Source organism: Olea europaea, unplaced genomic scaffold (genome assembly GCF_002742605.1).
Source record: "Olea europaea var. sylvestris unplaced genomic scaffold, O_europaea_v1 scaffold1402, whole genome shotgun sequence".
In the NCBI taxonomy this organism is placed as follows: domain Eukaryota; kingdom Viridiplantae; phylum Streptophyta; class Magnoliopsida; order Lamiales; family Oleaceae; genus Olea; species Olea europaea.
In genome coordinates this window covers 47,848-62,966 of record NW_019231542.1, presented here as the reverse complement: position 1 = coordinate 62,966, position 15,119 = coordinate 47,848, and the positions used below count along the sequence as shown (strand labels likewise).

The 15,119-nt window shown below is 29.8% G+C and overlaps 1 protein-coding gene across 1 annotated transcript; it reads right to left on the bottom strand.

Annotated features, from left to right (window-relative positions):
* Positions 1-862: 862 nt before the first annotated feature.
* Positions 863-5,584, bottom strand: LOC111375675 (UDP-D-apiose/UDP-D-xylose synthase 2). The gene is made up of 9 exons (XM_022998540.1): positions 5,175-5,584; positions 4,519-4,611; positions 4,315-4,422; positions 2,723-2,837; positions 2,511-2,644; positions 2,318-2,419; positions 2,145-2,237; positions 1,891-2,026; positions 863-1,334 (listed from the first exon to the last, which is right to left on the bottom strand). Exons 1-9 carry the CDS (start codon positions 5,451-5,453, stop codon positions 1,222-1,224), a joined length of 1,173 nt encoding a protein of 390 aa, XP_022854308.1. The 5' UTR covers positions 5,454-5,584; the 3' UTR covers positions 863-1,221.
* Positions 5,585-15,119: the final 9,535 nt, after the last annotated feature.

Below are 15,119 nucleotides of genomic sequence, written 5' to 3'. Positions count from 1 at the left end.
CCCCACTCTCATGTGAGGGAGAATTCAAAAATTTGGCAAATTTTTTCTGTACTTGAAGAATTTTTCATAGCAAAATTGCGCCATGTATCTTCAAAGTTGTTGTCATGTACTTTGATACAAGTTTACGGACTTGTTTGATAGTGATTATGAGAATTGATTTTTTTATCGTTAGAGAAAAAAGTGATTCTTACTTGGGAGTGAGGATGTAAAAAATGAAAATTAAAATAGTTAAATAACGATCAATAAATCAATATTTTGGGTGAAAAATTAATATCAAACGAGGGCTATAAATAGTTTATTTTTATTTACATACTTTGATAGATATACATATAATATTAATTATACAATTGTTCTACATGTATATAATATATTCACATAGTGAATTACATATACATGAAATATGATTGAGTTAAAATTTCTCCAACCAAAAAATCCTCACTTAAATGACGCTTCATCTATATATAAATCATTATGTAATTTTTTTTAAAATATGCTTAGTTTTAAATTTTTTATTATAGTCGTATAATTCAAAGAAAATGTCAATCATTTATTTAACTGTTGCGTAAATTCATGAGAACGTACACCTCAATTTTATCGAGACTCATTTTTGTTTTGAAGTACGATCTTTACAAGTTGAACTTGTAAAAATCATGCAATCTTCATCACAAATTAAAATTGCTTTCATTAAGGAAAACTCATCATACAGCCTCCATTTGGGCCCATTTTTTGAAAATGAAAATAGGTGAAATAATATTTTTTTAATTTGTTGTTGAAAAAGAAAGAAAAATTTTCAATTTACATGTAATATTATTTTATAAAAGATTGTATAGTTAAAAATAGAAGAAAGAAAAATGAAATATAATGAAATTTAAACGAGGGCATCATTATAATGGGTGGCTAAAGAATACAACATTCTTTTCAGTTCTTTTAGCTCACAGTTTTGTATATTTATCTATCGTTTTGATGATCTTTCAACAAACTCTATTTATCTAGGCTGTCTTTCCTTGTAAAATACAACAAAGTAACCCCAAATGGAGTACCGCTCAGTGAAATATATTAGACACAAGATCCCCCACAACCGCAAGCTGTGAACTAGTAGTGATAAAAGACAAAAAGTGATACCGCGTATACAAGAAGGAACCATACAATACAGAATTTAAAGGCGCACCAATTGCACATCATACTAAGAAAACGAAGCATTTTTCATTTTTTTATTTTTTGCTAACTTGCAACGGGCTTTGAAATAGCCTTCTTGATAGCCTCCGCATATGTTCTGTGTTGGTAAGTAAGAGTCGACTCGAGCAAGTCCCAAAGAGATGTCTTTGGATTCCATCCTGCAAATATCATGATTGGAATTTAGGCCCTATCTGATTCGCATTCTTTCAAATAATATTTTTTTTTTTTAAACAGTAATTTGACATCATTTCAACCACACGTTCTTCAATGAAATAATATTTCACGAAAATTCAAAACTTTTCCTTATACCACCGTTTTGGCCCCCTTTTTTTCAAATTGTAACGTTTGGAATAGTTTTTTTTTTTTTTTTTTTAAAGTGTAGTTGAAAAAGAATGAAAAGTTTTCAGCCAAATCCAAATTTTTTCCTTATTTTTAACCACACATTTTCCATCAATATACTATTCAAAAATTCATTCTTATCAAAAGAATGTGGCTCAAACAATGTAATATTATCTTATGGAAGATTGTATGGTTGAAAATAAGAGGGGGAAAAATGAAAGAGAATGGAGGCCAAATGAAAGCTATATTTTAACCACACATTTTTCAATATTTAAAAATGCATTCTTATAAAAATAATGTGGCTCAAAAAAGGGCTTAAAATAAGAATTTGCCAAGGCTCTAATCAATAAAAGTGTTTCTAGAACAAATCATTACCAAGTTGTCTGTTGATTATAGTCATGTCTGGGATTCTCTTGTCACTATCATCATATCCTTCACCGTAAAACTCTTTGGAGCTAACATCGACTGTAGGCGTTTCTATTGATGATTCTCCACTAACCTTTGAGTAAACCTGCGAGTACATGGACAAAAGTTATGTTCAGAAAATACATATAGAGAATAGCAAAGAAAAAATTACAAATTGATTCGTGAATAAAATACATTTCAAATATAATTGATATTCAAATCACCTGTGTCATCATTTCAGCAAGCTGCCTCACTGTAACTTCATTGTTAGGGTTTCCCACGTTGAATATTTGACAATTAGCCCTGGCTGGATTTTCCTGAGTAAAATCTAGCGATCAGCTCCTAATTTCACGAGCTGAAGTCAAAACAGAAATGCTAAGGGAAAAATTAGACGTACAATCATCAATAGAACAGCTTCAATAGCATCCTTTATATAGATAAAGGTTCTCTGTGATTGGCCACCATCTACAAGCTTGAGTGGTTCGCGGCGTAGGAGATTCTGAAAAAACACGAGGAATACCAAAAAGAAAGTAAGATGCGTGCAAATCATTGGACGTGAATTCAGTTCTGCAAGTCAGAAATTAACTTACATTGCTAAAGCAGGCAAGAACTCTTGGAACGCCTTCACTGGGACCATCAATTCCGGGTATGAAATCCATTCTGGGACCAATCCAGTTGAAAGGCCTTACTATGGTAAACTCAAGACCATTCTCAGCACCCTCAGCTGTGGTTTAAAGTGAGGAATAATTAATGCAGATTCCCTTACTGAAACAACAAGTTCTATGAATTTAGGTTCGCTTACCATAAATCAGTCTTTCAATCAATTGCTTTGCACATGCGTATGACCATCTCTGCTTCTCAATTGGACCAAAAATGCAAGGAGAGTCATCTTCCTTAAGTACATAATATGCAGGATCCTGAAGCATGATGACGAGCGATGATTCAGAAGATTTTCAACAAAATTGTACTAAAAGAATAGTTAATATTGATTGAGGAATCCTTTGCTGACAACTTGCAAAACAGTACGCAATTTCTTGCTCTGATTTGTAGAGTTGGCATTCGAGGCCTTCAATGAAAAATCAATGCATATGTCCTATACTGTTTATGTCTGGCATTTCACTGTAAAAATATTATCTAAAGAGGCAATACCAGAAGAAACCTGGTACAGGACAGGGTATAAACAGAAAAGGTCCAATCCCTCCTAGATGCCATGATCAAAGTAAAACAAGTATGTCTAAGACAGCTCACTGAAGCAGGGGAAAATAACACATGAGGACAGTTGTGACTAATCAAGGGAAAATGTGTAATGCAGTGTTCATGTCTAGCAACTTATCAAGTGTTACAAGAAAACAAACAAAAGAAGCATGCAAGCAAAGGAAGATGGTCCAGCACTCAAACTACAGTGGACACAACTTTTATTTTATTATTCATTTCACTTATGAATCATCAACTTATCCCCATTTCCTTCTCAATCTCACATAAATTTCAATTATTCTTAATTAATTATAAAATTTACTAGTTCAATGAACAAAATAAGAAAAAGAATACTATTTGAAATTGCCGAGCTCCTAATTTTTAAAAGTGTACTATATGGAATCATCAAATCACAGAGCTCTTTACACTTTAGTAGAGCAATATATCATATTGTACTTTCATAGATTGGCAAAGTAAGAACTTGATAAAAATATACATATGAAATTCAAGATATTCTCGTACCATTTCCATAAATGTTGAAAATGATGCGCATCCAATATATTATTATTTCAATAATCTCAACGAGCTAGTATCCATAAGGTTCACTGTGGACGCTTTGAATCAGCCCCCTTTTGGCCCCCATTTTTTCAAATGAAAATGGGTGGAATAGTATTTTCTTGAAAAATGAGTGGTTGAAAAAGAAGGAAAAGTTTTCGATTTACATGTAATATTATTTAGTAGAAGATTGTGTGATTGAAAATAGGAAAGAAACAATGAAATTTAATTTAATGGAAGCCAAACATGGTCTCAATAAATACGTAAACAATCTCTTACCCAGAAAAGAAACAGTCACCTGTTTATAAAATATTGGTCTGTGGAAACCGGAAAAGGGCTACTAAACATGGAGCTTATCTACTCGTAGCAAGATTAATTTAATGTGCCGTGGAGAAGGTGAAAACATAACTGTTTGTGCGAGTATTGGTACCTACATATCACATGATAGCTACTGAGACTGCACAAAAAACTAGTCCTCTTCAAATTTAATTAATTCCATTCTCAGAAATTAGTCACAGAAGTCAAAAGGGAAAATGGAAATGGAAAAAATTCTAATAGTGTGAGAAAGATAAATGATGAAGAAAAACACAGATCTGGACTCCACACGAGAAAGTTTTGAGAAATAAAAAGGAAAGCAAAGACTACCTGGCGCAATGGACTATCTTTCGGCAAGAAGCAACCAATTGTTTTCCCATACACTTCGCAAGTGGAGAAGTGTATAAGACGCTTGCTATTTTCCGAACAGTACTTCACCTAATTCCACAAACCAATATAACATCATACATCAATTTCAAAAGTGAACACTAACCAAGTCTTCTACAATCTTTATGTTAAAGAGTAAACACATACCACTGGGAGAGCATCAATGAAATTGCTGTAGATTGTATCCAGAGGACGTGTGTTATAATCCGCTGGAGTGCAGATCGCCGCAAGATTTATTGTCTACGTCACAAGAAATAGACAAGATTCGCATCCAAGTCAGTCTCACCGACAATCCATGAAGGATTTCAAGCTCAACAAGCACGCTATTACAGCTCTAAAGGAATTAAAATTCCACAGTAAAAAGATTTTCCAAAGTTAATATAAAATATCCAAAGTGGACCTTGTGTGTAGAAAATGACCGGAAATAGAACCCAAAAAAAAAAGGTTCAGATATCAAACTACATGTCAAAATGAAGAAAACAATACGAAATTTTAGATCTCTAAAGACCTAGAATTTCCACTAATGTTCCTGATATATAAGAAAGTTCGGAATTAAATTAGTAAAAACTCAATTACGAATATCTCAATTCAATGTGAAAATGCTCCAGTGTGAAAGTTCGAAATTTCGAAGAAGAAAAAATTAATCCAATGTGAAAAATACGAATAAAAATCAAAAAATAGCAGAAGAAATTGCAAATAAAGCCATGGAACCTCATATCTAGATCCGAAATTTCATGCAGTAAGAAAATAAAAATGCAGGATTTTATTCAATAAAAAGATAAAAAAAAAAGTTGGAGGATTACAAGATCTGCCATCTTGATTAGACCTTCGAGGCGAGAATCGTTCTTGATATTGAGTCGGTGGAACTGGATGCGATCGGCCCAAGAGAGCTCACCCGAGCCAGAAGGCTCCAGCAATTGCTTGATCTTATCATTATACACGTCAACAGCAAGCACCCTGTGTGGCGTCTCGTTCATGAGCTTCTCACAAAGGTGCGAGCCGATGAAGCCGCCGGCACCAATCATGCAAATAGTAATAGGCTTTATGGGATTTCCGTCCAGATCTACTCTTCCACTCGCCATTTTTTAACTATAAACTAATTTCTCCAAAAGAGACACAGATTTATGCGTGCGTGCATACGCATACGTCGGTGATTTTGGAGGATTTTTTTTTTTTTTCCACCCTGTAAAATTGTGAATCAATGGGAGATGAACGGATGTATTTAAAGGTAGAAAATGGAGTGCTGGGAGGTCCGCGGCTTGCTGCATTCATTTTCACGTCTTATCACTACGCGCGTGAGTACAGAATTCTTAACCTACTCGCGTTTGATGCCACTTTCTTTTCTGTGAATCATTTTTGTGAATCACGTTTTTTTTTCAATCATGTTACGTTAACATTAAATTGATATAAAGTTTGATGTGATGTTACGTAGCATTTCATCATTGAACGATTTAAAGAATAGTCTACTTTTTCACCCAATTATTTACTATCACGTTAAAATATGTCAAACTTTTTGTTAAATAATTCTATTAAAGTAGTTTTATTCTTATTTTTTTTTGGGTTAATTATTGGAGTGCTAATGAAAAAGATATATCATTATCATTCAACGACGAGCATATATCGAAAATATTATAGATGGGTGAATGGAAAATGTTGATGGTTAAATTGTTTTATTTTCTTATTTTTTTTGGGTTAATTATTGGAGTGTTAATGAAAAAGATATATCATTATCATTCAACGACAAGCATATATCGAAAATGTTAAACATGGGTGAATTGAAAATGTTGATGGTTAAATTTTTTTTATTTTTTTAATGATCATGGGCGTTGGGACCAGTTTACGTGCACTTCCACTAATCTCATGGAATCGTGAAATTTACGGCATGACACTCACCTCAATAACACTAAGAAGACTCAAACGGTGACCATTAGATAGCAAATTCAATGCCTAACTACTAAATTACCCCTCAGGGTATGGTTAAAATTTTATGGGTAATTCATTCAACGTTCTAGCTTCCACTCGTCTAAAAATAATTTATAAGTACTTGGATCACTTGTTACATGTAAATTTTATATTCTATCTACTTATGTATGGACTAATTAAATTTTTGTCCTAAAGAAACAATTTGAATTATGCATGGTAATCACAAATTTTCTTCATAAATAGATCGAATACAACAACAATTTCATATTAGAAACTTGAACAAATGACTTTGTCTAAAGCTATTTCAGAGAACAATTAACTCGCTATGGAAAAGTTTGGAACATTGTAGTGGATTAGGTTGAATACGATCAAGAGGATATGATTAGGAAGCTGTGATAAGGTGGTTTATGAACAATTGTTCTAATACGACGTTCGATGTTATACCACATTAGAAGACAATAAAAGTAACGATATTTTTTGGCAACTTATGGACTGATTTTTTATATTAATAATTTCTTGTATGAAATTTTTTATTAACTTATGAATAATTTTTATTTATATATGAATTTTACTTTCAAGTTAAAATTTATAATTATTAGTGATTTTTGTAATTATAAGAAATTTTTTGGTTATAAAATACTTTTTTTACTGATTCAATTTTTTGTAAAAGTAGATTTTTTACTTATGAGATTTTTTTATATATAAGTTAATTGTTATCTTATAAGTGATTTTTTACTTATCGGTACATATTTTACTTATTTTTAACTTACAACTGATTTTCTACTTATATAAGCAGTTTTATAACTTATAAGTTCATTTTTACTTGGAAGTAATTTTTTTTTACTCACATAAATTTTGTACTTATAAGAAATTTTAATAATAAGTTTGCATTTAATGATTATATAGTAACAGGTTATTTTAACTTACAAGTGAAATTCTTAGTTTTTATTCACTTGTGAATAAATTTTTGCAATTCAATTCAAGTAATCTTTTCTTGATTTAGAGATTGGTGAATAAATATATTGCTTAAATCTATCCCATATAACTTATTTATTTTATACAGACGAACACAGATGGATAAGCACCACTCGAGGGCGGAGTCAAGAGACTAGTCATTGGGGCAAATTTTACAAAATTTTAATTGTGGGGGCAAAATTAAATATTATAAGGAATTTTTATTTCAAAATCTTGCGTAGGATATTAAAAATCTATTGCAAAATCTTGAATTTTAAATTTAGTGTGGAGGTAGTGAGCCAATGACACCACTAAATAATTTAATCCGAATACTAAAGTTCTGTTTGAGCCCAATTAATTTGAAAAAAATATATTATAGAATAGTGATTAATGGAGAATGTGTGGTTTAAAGAGAAGAAAAAAATTATTTGCGTGTAATATTTTTTAATGAATAATGTGTGGTTAAAAATAAATATTGTAGAAAAAATAATGAAAATTAATGTAAAGTAAGGGGATAACAAATAGAGGCTAATTTATATCTAACGTTGCAAGAATGTTAGATAGGGTTATTTTAATTTATCTAATTTAGAGGATGTTTGGTGAAAACTAATGTTAGATTTTTTATAGAAATTTTTGAAATGTGTGATTGAAAAATTGTGAATCTCATAAAATGCGTGGTTAAAATTTAATATTAATTTTAAATTAAAATTTTAATCCTAAACAAACTGAGGCTTAATACAACATTCATAACGTGTAGTAATATATTCTATGAAAATGACCTTGATAACGATTTATAAGTCAACATTCACGTGTCTGCTGTCTCAAGGTTGATTCACCGTTCAAAATACTATAATTATTCACTTATTTGGAATAAGATTTAAAAGTTTCATTATTTATAAATGGTGATTACTGCATTACGCACGACGAGACGTTAAACCATATTTGACAATCAATATTAGAAAGAAATAAAATTTTGAACAATGATTTTTAGAGAAGTGTGCTGTTAAAATAGGGAACAATTTTAAATTTACATACAAAATAATTTATTGGTTGAACGCGTGATTAAAAATGAGTATATAAAAAAAAAGTTTGAAAATAATGATTATCAAGCAATGGTTAATTACCTCTGTTTCTCCCCCCTTTTTAAAGAGTTTTTAGGAGAAAATAATTTGTAGAATAGTAATTTTTAAAAAAATTATATGGCTAAAAATAAAATAAAATAAAAAAATTGAGTTTACGTGTAAAATATTTTTTCATATAAACGTGTGATTAAAAATGAATTTGAGACGAAAGAGACAAATAGGGCTTAATTTGATTTCTTAAAGTATAAGTTTTAAAAGATGATTGAATTGATAAATCGATTTAACTAAGATGCATCAAATTCCACATGTTGTTGGAATTTGATGCATGGAACTTGGAAGAAAAAGTAAGGTTGCTTTAGATTTACATGAGAAGAAAATAAATTTTAGGCAATTCAATTATTTATGACTTATTTATATTGAAATTAGGGAAAATTGCAGTAGCGGTCCCAAATATTTTCAATTTTTGCAAACTTTATTCTAACCTTTATTTTGTACCAATGAATGTCCCTAACCTTTTATAAATATGCAGGTGAAGTTCAGATGGATGGAATCCATCCATTTGACCGTTAGTTGACCAAAAAATGATTTTGACCAAATTCGGTAAAGGCGAAATGGTAACTTAGTTAATTTCATATTATAAAATACCAAACAAAATTATAAAAAAAAATAAAAAACAAAAATAACCTCAGCTTATACTCCGCACCACATCCAACCCCTCCCTCCCCAATCAAAGCTGCAACTCTTCTTTTTTCCTCGACAAGACCTACCGGAAACAGTCACCACCACCACCTTATACCCACACTAGCACCATCACCACCACAATGTCCCTTGTCACCACCCACTACCAGTCCTGGCAACCTCTATCACCATCATACTCGAAAATCAAACCCACAGTCGAACGGTGACCACCATTGCCACCCACGCGACGCCACACCTAAATGTATACTACTATCACCATCTCAAACCACCAACAACCTCCGCAATTAAAACCTACAACCAAGAGTGAAATGAATGTCAAATTGTCTGGAATTTCTAAACTCTCTACAATTTCAGAACACAGCAAAGACTCACCATTCATTATCGATCAAAAAACCTTCTCAACTCCCCCAACAACCACAATTGAATCTCTTAAAATCAAAAAATCAAAATCAAAACTATTATAATGCTTCAACGGATTTATGAAAGTAAATTTTGATTGGAGTGGTGGCACCGGCCTTTAAGCGACAATGCCCACATTGTGATGTGGTTGTGGCAGTCGGTCTTTACAAAATGAAGGTTAGGATAAAGTTTACAAAAATTAAAAAGGTTAAGAACCGTTGATGCAATTTTCCCTTGAAATTATTAATTAAACGTGTTTGTTTAATTTAATTTTCAATCTAAAAATTATTATACTCGTCAATTTTTTATTGGTGAGTAAATAAGAGAGATAAGAGAAAGCGAATTACATGGAAAATAATAATCACTCTACCCTATAGAAAATATTTTCCTTGTTTTTAATGAAAAAATGTTCACATTACCAAAAGTTCGAAAATATTTTTTATGGAAAAATTGTCAATAAGACACTCAAAAAGTAAGAATTTGGATGAAAAATGATATTTTTCAAAAAAAAATAAAGTCAATCAAACACACTTTATAATAGATCACAACGCTCAAGCACTCATTGTCCAGTGACTAGATTGGATCAATGAATTGTTCATTTTTTGGCTCACACCCCTAAATTTCTCAATCTCACGGATAGTATGTATTCTCATAACCACCAGTTTCACTACAAACTTTTCAATAACATATTTTATTACTTTTTATTAAAATATTAGCCCTTGTTCGATTTTCATTCTTCTAAAAATTCATTTTCAATCACACATTCTTTAATAAAATAATATTACACGTAAATTCAAAACATTTCTTTAATTTTTAACCATACATTCTCTATCAATTTACTATTCAAAACTCATTATTTTTTCCAAAATGGGGATCAAACAATGACTTAATCCCACCAAATGAGCATTATTTTATTTATAAATGGTATAATCCCCATCAATTTCATTATGATTGTGGTGAAGGGGACGGGAAAGTATATAATAAGAGGAAATCCATTTGAACAACCCCGAAAAATTAGGGGGCTATGTGGCACTGCACAACCCTCTCATTTTTCAGGGGGTTGTTTAACAAGCACTCCCATTTAAGAAGGATATATCTATTTTATATTAATTTATCTTTTATGAGAGTGGGCCATTTTGATGTCGTGCACCCAAATGCATTGGTGATTGGATTTCATTCAAATTTCTACCTCTTGAAAATTGAAATTGCAATATTAGGTTCATCTTACTATTTATCCCATTTACTTCCAAATGCATTGGTGATTGGATTTCATTCAAATTTCTAGCTCTTGAAAATTGAAATTGCAATATTAGGTTCATCTTACTATTTATCCCATTTACTTTAAAAGAGAGGATGCCAACATTACTATTAATTTCAAGACAAAGCTTTCACACTAAACTGGCTCCCTACTGTAGTTAAACTCGTTCAGCATTATTTCCACTGAAAAGAGGCTTTAATTATTTATAATGTTCATCCATAGAAATGAAATTAATGCAACTGCCTTTTTACTTTCCATTGTTGACTTAAACAAGTAATTTACTGTAACTCCATGTTCATTCCCTATTATCTATTTCTATTATCTATTATCCCTACTATAATAAAATAAAATAGGCAATATGCCAATTAATGTTCATTCAGGCCGTATTTTGAGTTTTTACGTAAAAAAAAATAGTTACGTTATACCGCATAATATTTTTTTAAGAAAATAATGTAAATTATATTGAGAATATTGTCGGGAAAAAATAATAAACATTAATAAAATAATTAAATTTTTTTAATAAAAAAGACGAGTTATACGCATTTTTTAACACACATGTTTGATGTATATTTAACTATTTTCGATAATCATTTAGATCATTCGATATGTTTATGATATAGTTATAGAAATGAGTTTCGAGATAATATAGAAGATTTATGATTGATATTTATAAAAAAACTAAATAAATCACCTAGTGAAAAAAAAATTCCTACCTTGCGCAAAATTGCTCTGTGCATCACGAAGTGGAGTTGTTCTTTTTTTGGTTTTTTTTTTCACTAGGTGATTTATTTAACTTTTTATAAAAATCTATCATAAATCTTATATTATCTCGAACCTCATTTCAAGAACTATATCATAAAAACATCGAATGATCTAAAAGAATATAAAAAATGGTTAAATATACATCAAACGTGTGTGTTAAAAATACGTATAACTCATATTTTTTCTTAAAAAAATAATTATTTTATTAATGTTTATTATTTTTGACGTTATTTAGAAAATTTCTTAATAAACTTTTGATTTTTTTTAATGTCAAAAGAGATATCATTTAAAAAATTAAGAATTTCAATAACAAGCTAACTTTATAAATTCATCGACGGTTGTACAATAATTGAATGCATAAATCTTCTATATTTTCTCGAAACTCATTTCAAGAACTATGTCATAGACACATCAAATGATCTAAATGAATATCGAAAATAGTTAAACGTACATCAAACGTGTTTGTTAAAAATTTATAAAACTCGTCTTTTTTCTTTAAAAAAAATTAATTATTTTATTAATATTTATTATTTTTTCGCGACAATTTTCTCAATATAATTTACATCATTTTCTTAAAAAAATAAGATGATGTATCACCCAATGAAAAAAAAGAAAAGAAAATTCTCCTAGAATGCTCTTGGGTGCTAGGAGCAAAATGGCTCCGTGCATCACGGAGCATTGCTCTCTTCTTCTTTTTTGTTATTTTTTTTACTGGATGATTAATTTAATTTTTTTATAAATATCTAACATAAATTTTCTATATTCTTTCGAAACTCATTTCAAAAACTATATTGTAAATACATCGAATGATTTAAATGAATATCGAAAATAGTTAAATGTATATAAAATATGTGTGTTAAAAAATGCGTATAACTCGTCTTTTTAATTATTTTATTAATGTTTATTATTTTTTCGCGACAATAATGTTTGACATCATTTAGAAAATTTCATAATAAACTTTTAAATTTTTTTAATGTCAAAAAGAGACATCATTTAAAAAATTAAGAATTTCGATACCAAGCGAACTTTATAAATTTATCGACGATTGTATAGTAGTCGAATGCATAAATTTTCGATATTCTCTCGAAAACTCATTTCGAGAACTATGTCATAGATACATCGAATGATTTAAATGAATATCGAAAATAATTAAACGTACATCAAACGTGTGTATTAAAAAATGCATATAACTCGTTTTTTCTTTAAAAAATCAAATATTTTATTAATATTTATTATTTTGTCGTGATAATTTTCTCAATATAATTTATATCATTTTCTTTAAAAAAATTTATATGTATGGCATCAATTATTTTTCTTTTTGGACGTAAAAATTCCTAATAAAATTATTATCACTTTATAATTTTTATGAATTATAAATTGTTATACTATTTTTCCTACTTTTCTCCATTCCTTTACGCAACATATATAAAAAATATATACTTCTTTTCTCCATTCCTTTATGCAACAATTAATCAAATTTGTAGATTTATTGAGAGAAATAAATAGATACTTTGACCCATTAATATTACCTAAAAAATGACATATCTTGTATATTGCACGGGTGGAAAACTAGTAATAGTTAAATGATTGGACATGTTCGCGTAACATTGAGATCTTTCTTTAGCCCTTTAGAGCCCAAAGATGCCCAATAGAATCGAGGAAGGCTGCATTGTCTTTTTTCATTGCATAAGTTACTATTCAACCAATTCAAAACTTACTTGTATCTAAACATTTTTTTGTCTTTGACATTGAGGAATTGTTTGGCAAATCTTTAATAAAATGTGTGGTTGAAAAGTTGATAAAAATTGTGGATATCAAGAAATATACAGTTAAAATTAATTGTTGATTTTGATTGAATTTTTTTTATCAACTTTTTTAACTTTCCCTAAATAAGCAATGAGTCAAATTTGTCTAGGCATCGTCTATTCTCTTGATATTTTAGTTACAGCAAGATATTATTTGAGTATGTTTGGATTAGGTAATTGCATTGGGCAAATTATCCACCTATCGCAATAATGTGGGGGTGTCAAACTGACAAAATTTGTTTATTGTTACTTTGGACTATAAAGCATGTGGTTCACACTCTAGAACAAGAGAGTAATTTGAAAAAAAATGAAATACATCATTATTTTAAAAATCAAAATGTTTTAAAGCACATTTTTATATGGCTCAAAATATAGTCCCCAACTCTTTTATATATGTAATAGTTTCGGGTCATGCAATGCGTGGCTTGAATTTTCTTCAAATTGATATTAGTGCGTTGACTTACTTGAGTATTAAGTATTCATGAGAGAGAATTACATTGAATAAATTTTTGGGAAGTGAAGAAAACATTTAGTTAGTGCATAAGGAAATTTGACAAGAAAAAAATAAAGATAAAGAGCTAACTATATGAAGAAAAGTAGAAGATATGTTAACCTTAGATATAAAATATTGAAAGCAGTTCAAAATATTAATTTTTGTTTTGGATTTTGAAATAGTAGTTTTTTTTAGATTAACTTCAGAAGCAACAACTTTTGTAGTGGTATCTTTCGATGAAAAAATAAATAAATAAGATAAAAGATAAGCAAGAGTAAGAGAAAGATCTAAACTTTTAATTGCTTGAAATTTACGAAATGTGCAATAGAAGCTATACTTTAATGGTCAGGATTCAATGTGCAATAGAAGCGCCAGTACGGAGCTTCAAGACTTCATCTATATACATGTTCACAAACCATTAAAGAGAAGCCAAACTATCTTCAATGGAATAGTTGAAGAAAACAGGCCTGAAAGCTATTGCTTCTATATGTACAAATAATTCTAAACTATACAAAACTTTAATTTCGTAGCTTTGTTACTTTAATTTCGTAGCTTTGTTTGCATTGTCATTAATAAATTTTTCCGTGCCAAATTATCTTCGCTACTATACGATAACAAGGTTGCTAAGATGTCAGCTAGCTTCTTTGTACTCAATTGAGATCTTGAAATTTTCAATTGCTTTGGAGCATTAAGAGCTTTAACTTCATTAAATTCGTAGAAACTGTCCACATTTTGGAATTTAACAATCTTTGTTGGAGTACTATATGCAAAATGTCATTGCTTTGCAACTAAAGTCTATTCTATTCGAGTAAAAATCGTAAATCAAGATTTATAATAATAAAAATACCAAAATCATTCCGAGGACTACAATATCTTACAGCATTTCTTAGTGTTTTTTATGCGAAAACAAGTCTTTCCAAATCATCATGCTCCACACTACACAATATCTAAATTGATGCAAAAAGATCTTACCATTTTAGAACATAGTTCGGTAAGACAGGCACAAACAAGACTTTTTTATTCTGTAAACATAAAACTTTAACGAATATTGCTGATAATCAATGAATACAATTAAGTACATTTATTCATTATGAGTCATATACATGAAATTACCCCAATTAATCATAATGTTTCACAATATTGAAAGTATTAATTAAGCAAAATTGTACTAACCAGAACATTTTGAAGCAGGGCTTGAAGAACAAATTTATCTGAACCGAAAAATGAATCTTCATGGCACTGTCTGTTTGCAGGTGTGGTGAAAATACAATCGTCATGACTATCAAACTCCAAATTAAAACGTGACAAAGCAATCCCTTTCCTTCCAAATGATGTACTTCTTCATCAGTTTCATTCCATACCCTCATTTGCTT

Bases quoted from the DNA above. Each gene is read 5' to 3' on its own strand.
- LOC111375675 (XM_022998540.1), bottom strand. From the start codon at position 5,453: ATGGCGAGTGGAAGAGTAGATCTGGACGGAAATCCCATAAAGCCTATT. The intron at 2,838-4,314 runs GTAGTCTTTGCT...ATCATGCTTCAG, and splicing joins AAGATAGTCCATTGCGCCAG to GATCCTGCATATTATGTACT. The intron at 2,645-2,722 runs GTAAGCGAACCT...TTTAAACCACAG, and splicing joins GATTGAAAGACTGATTTATG to CTGAGGGTGCTGAGAATGGT.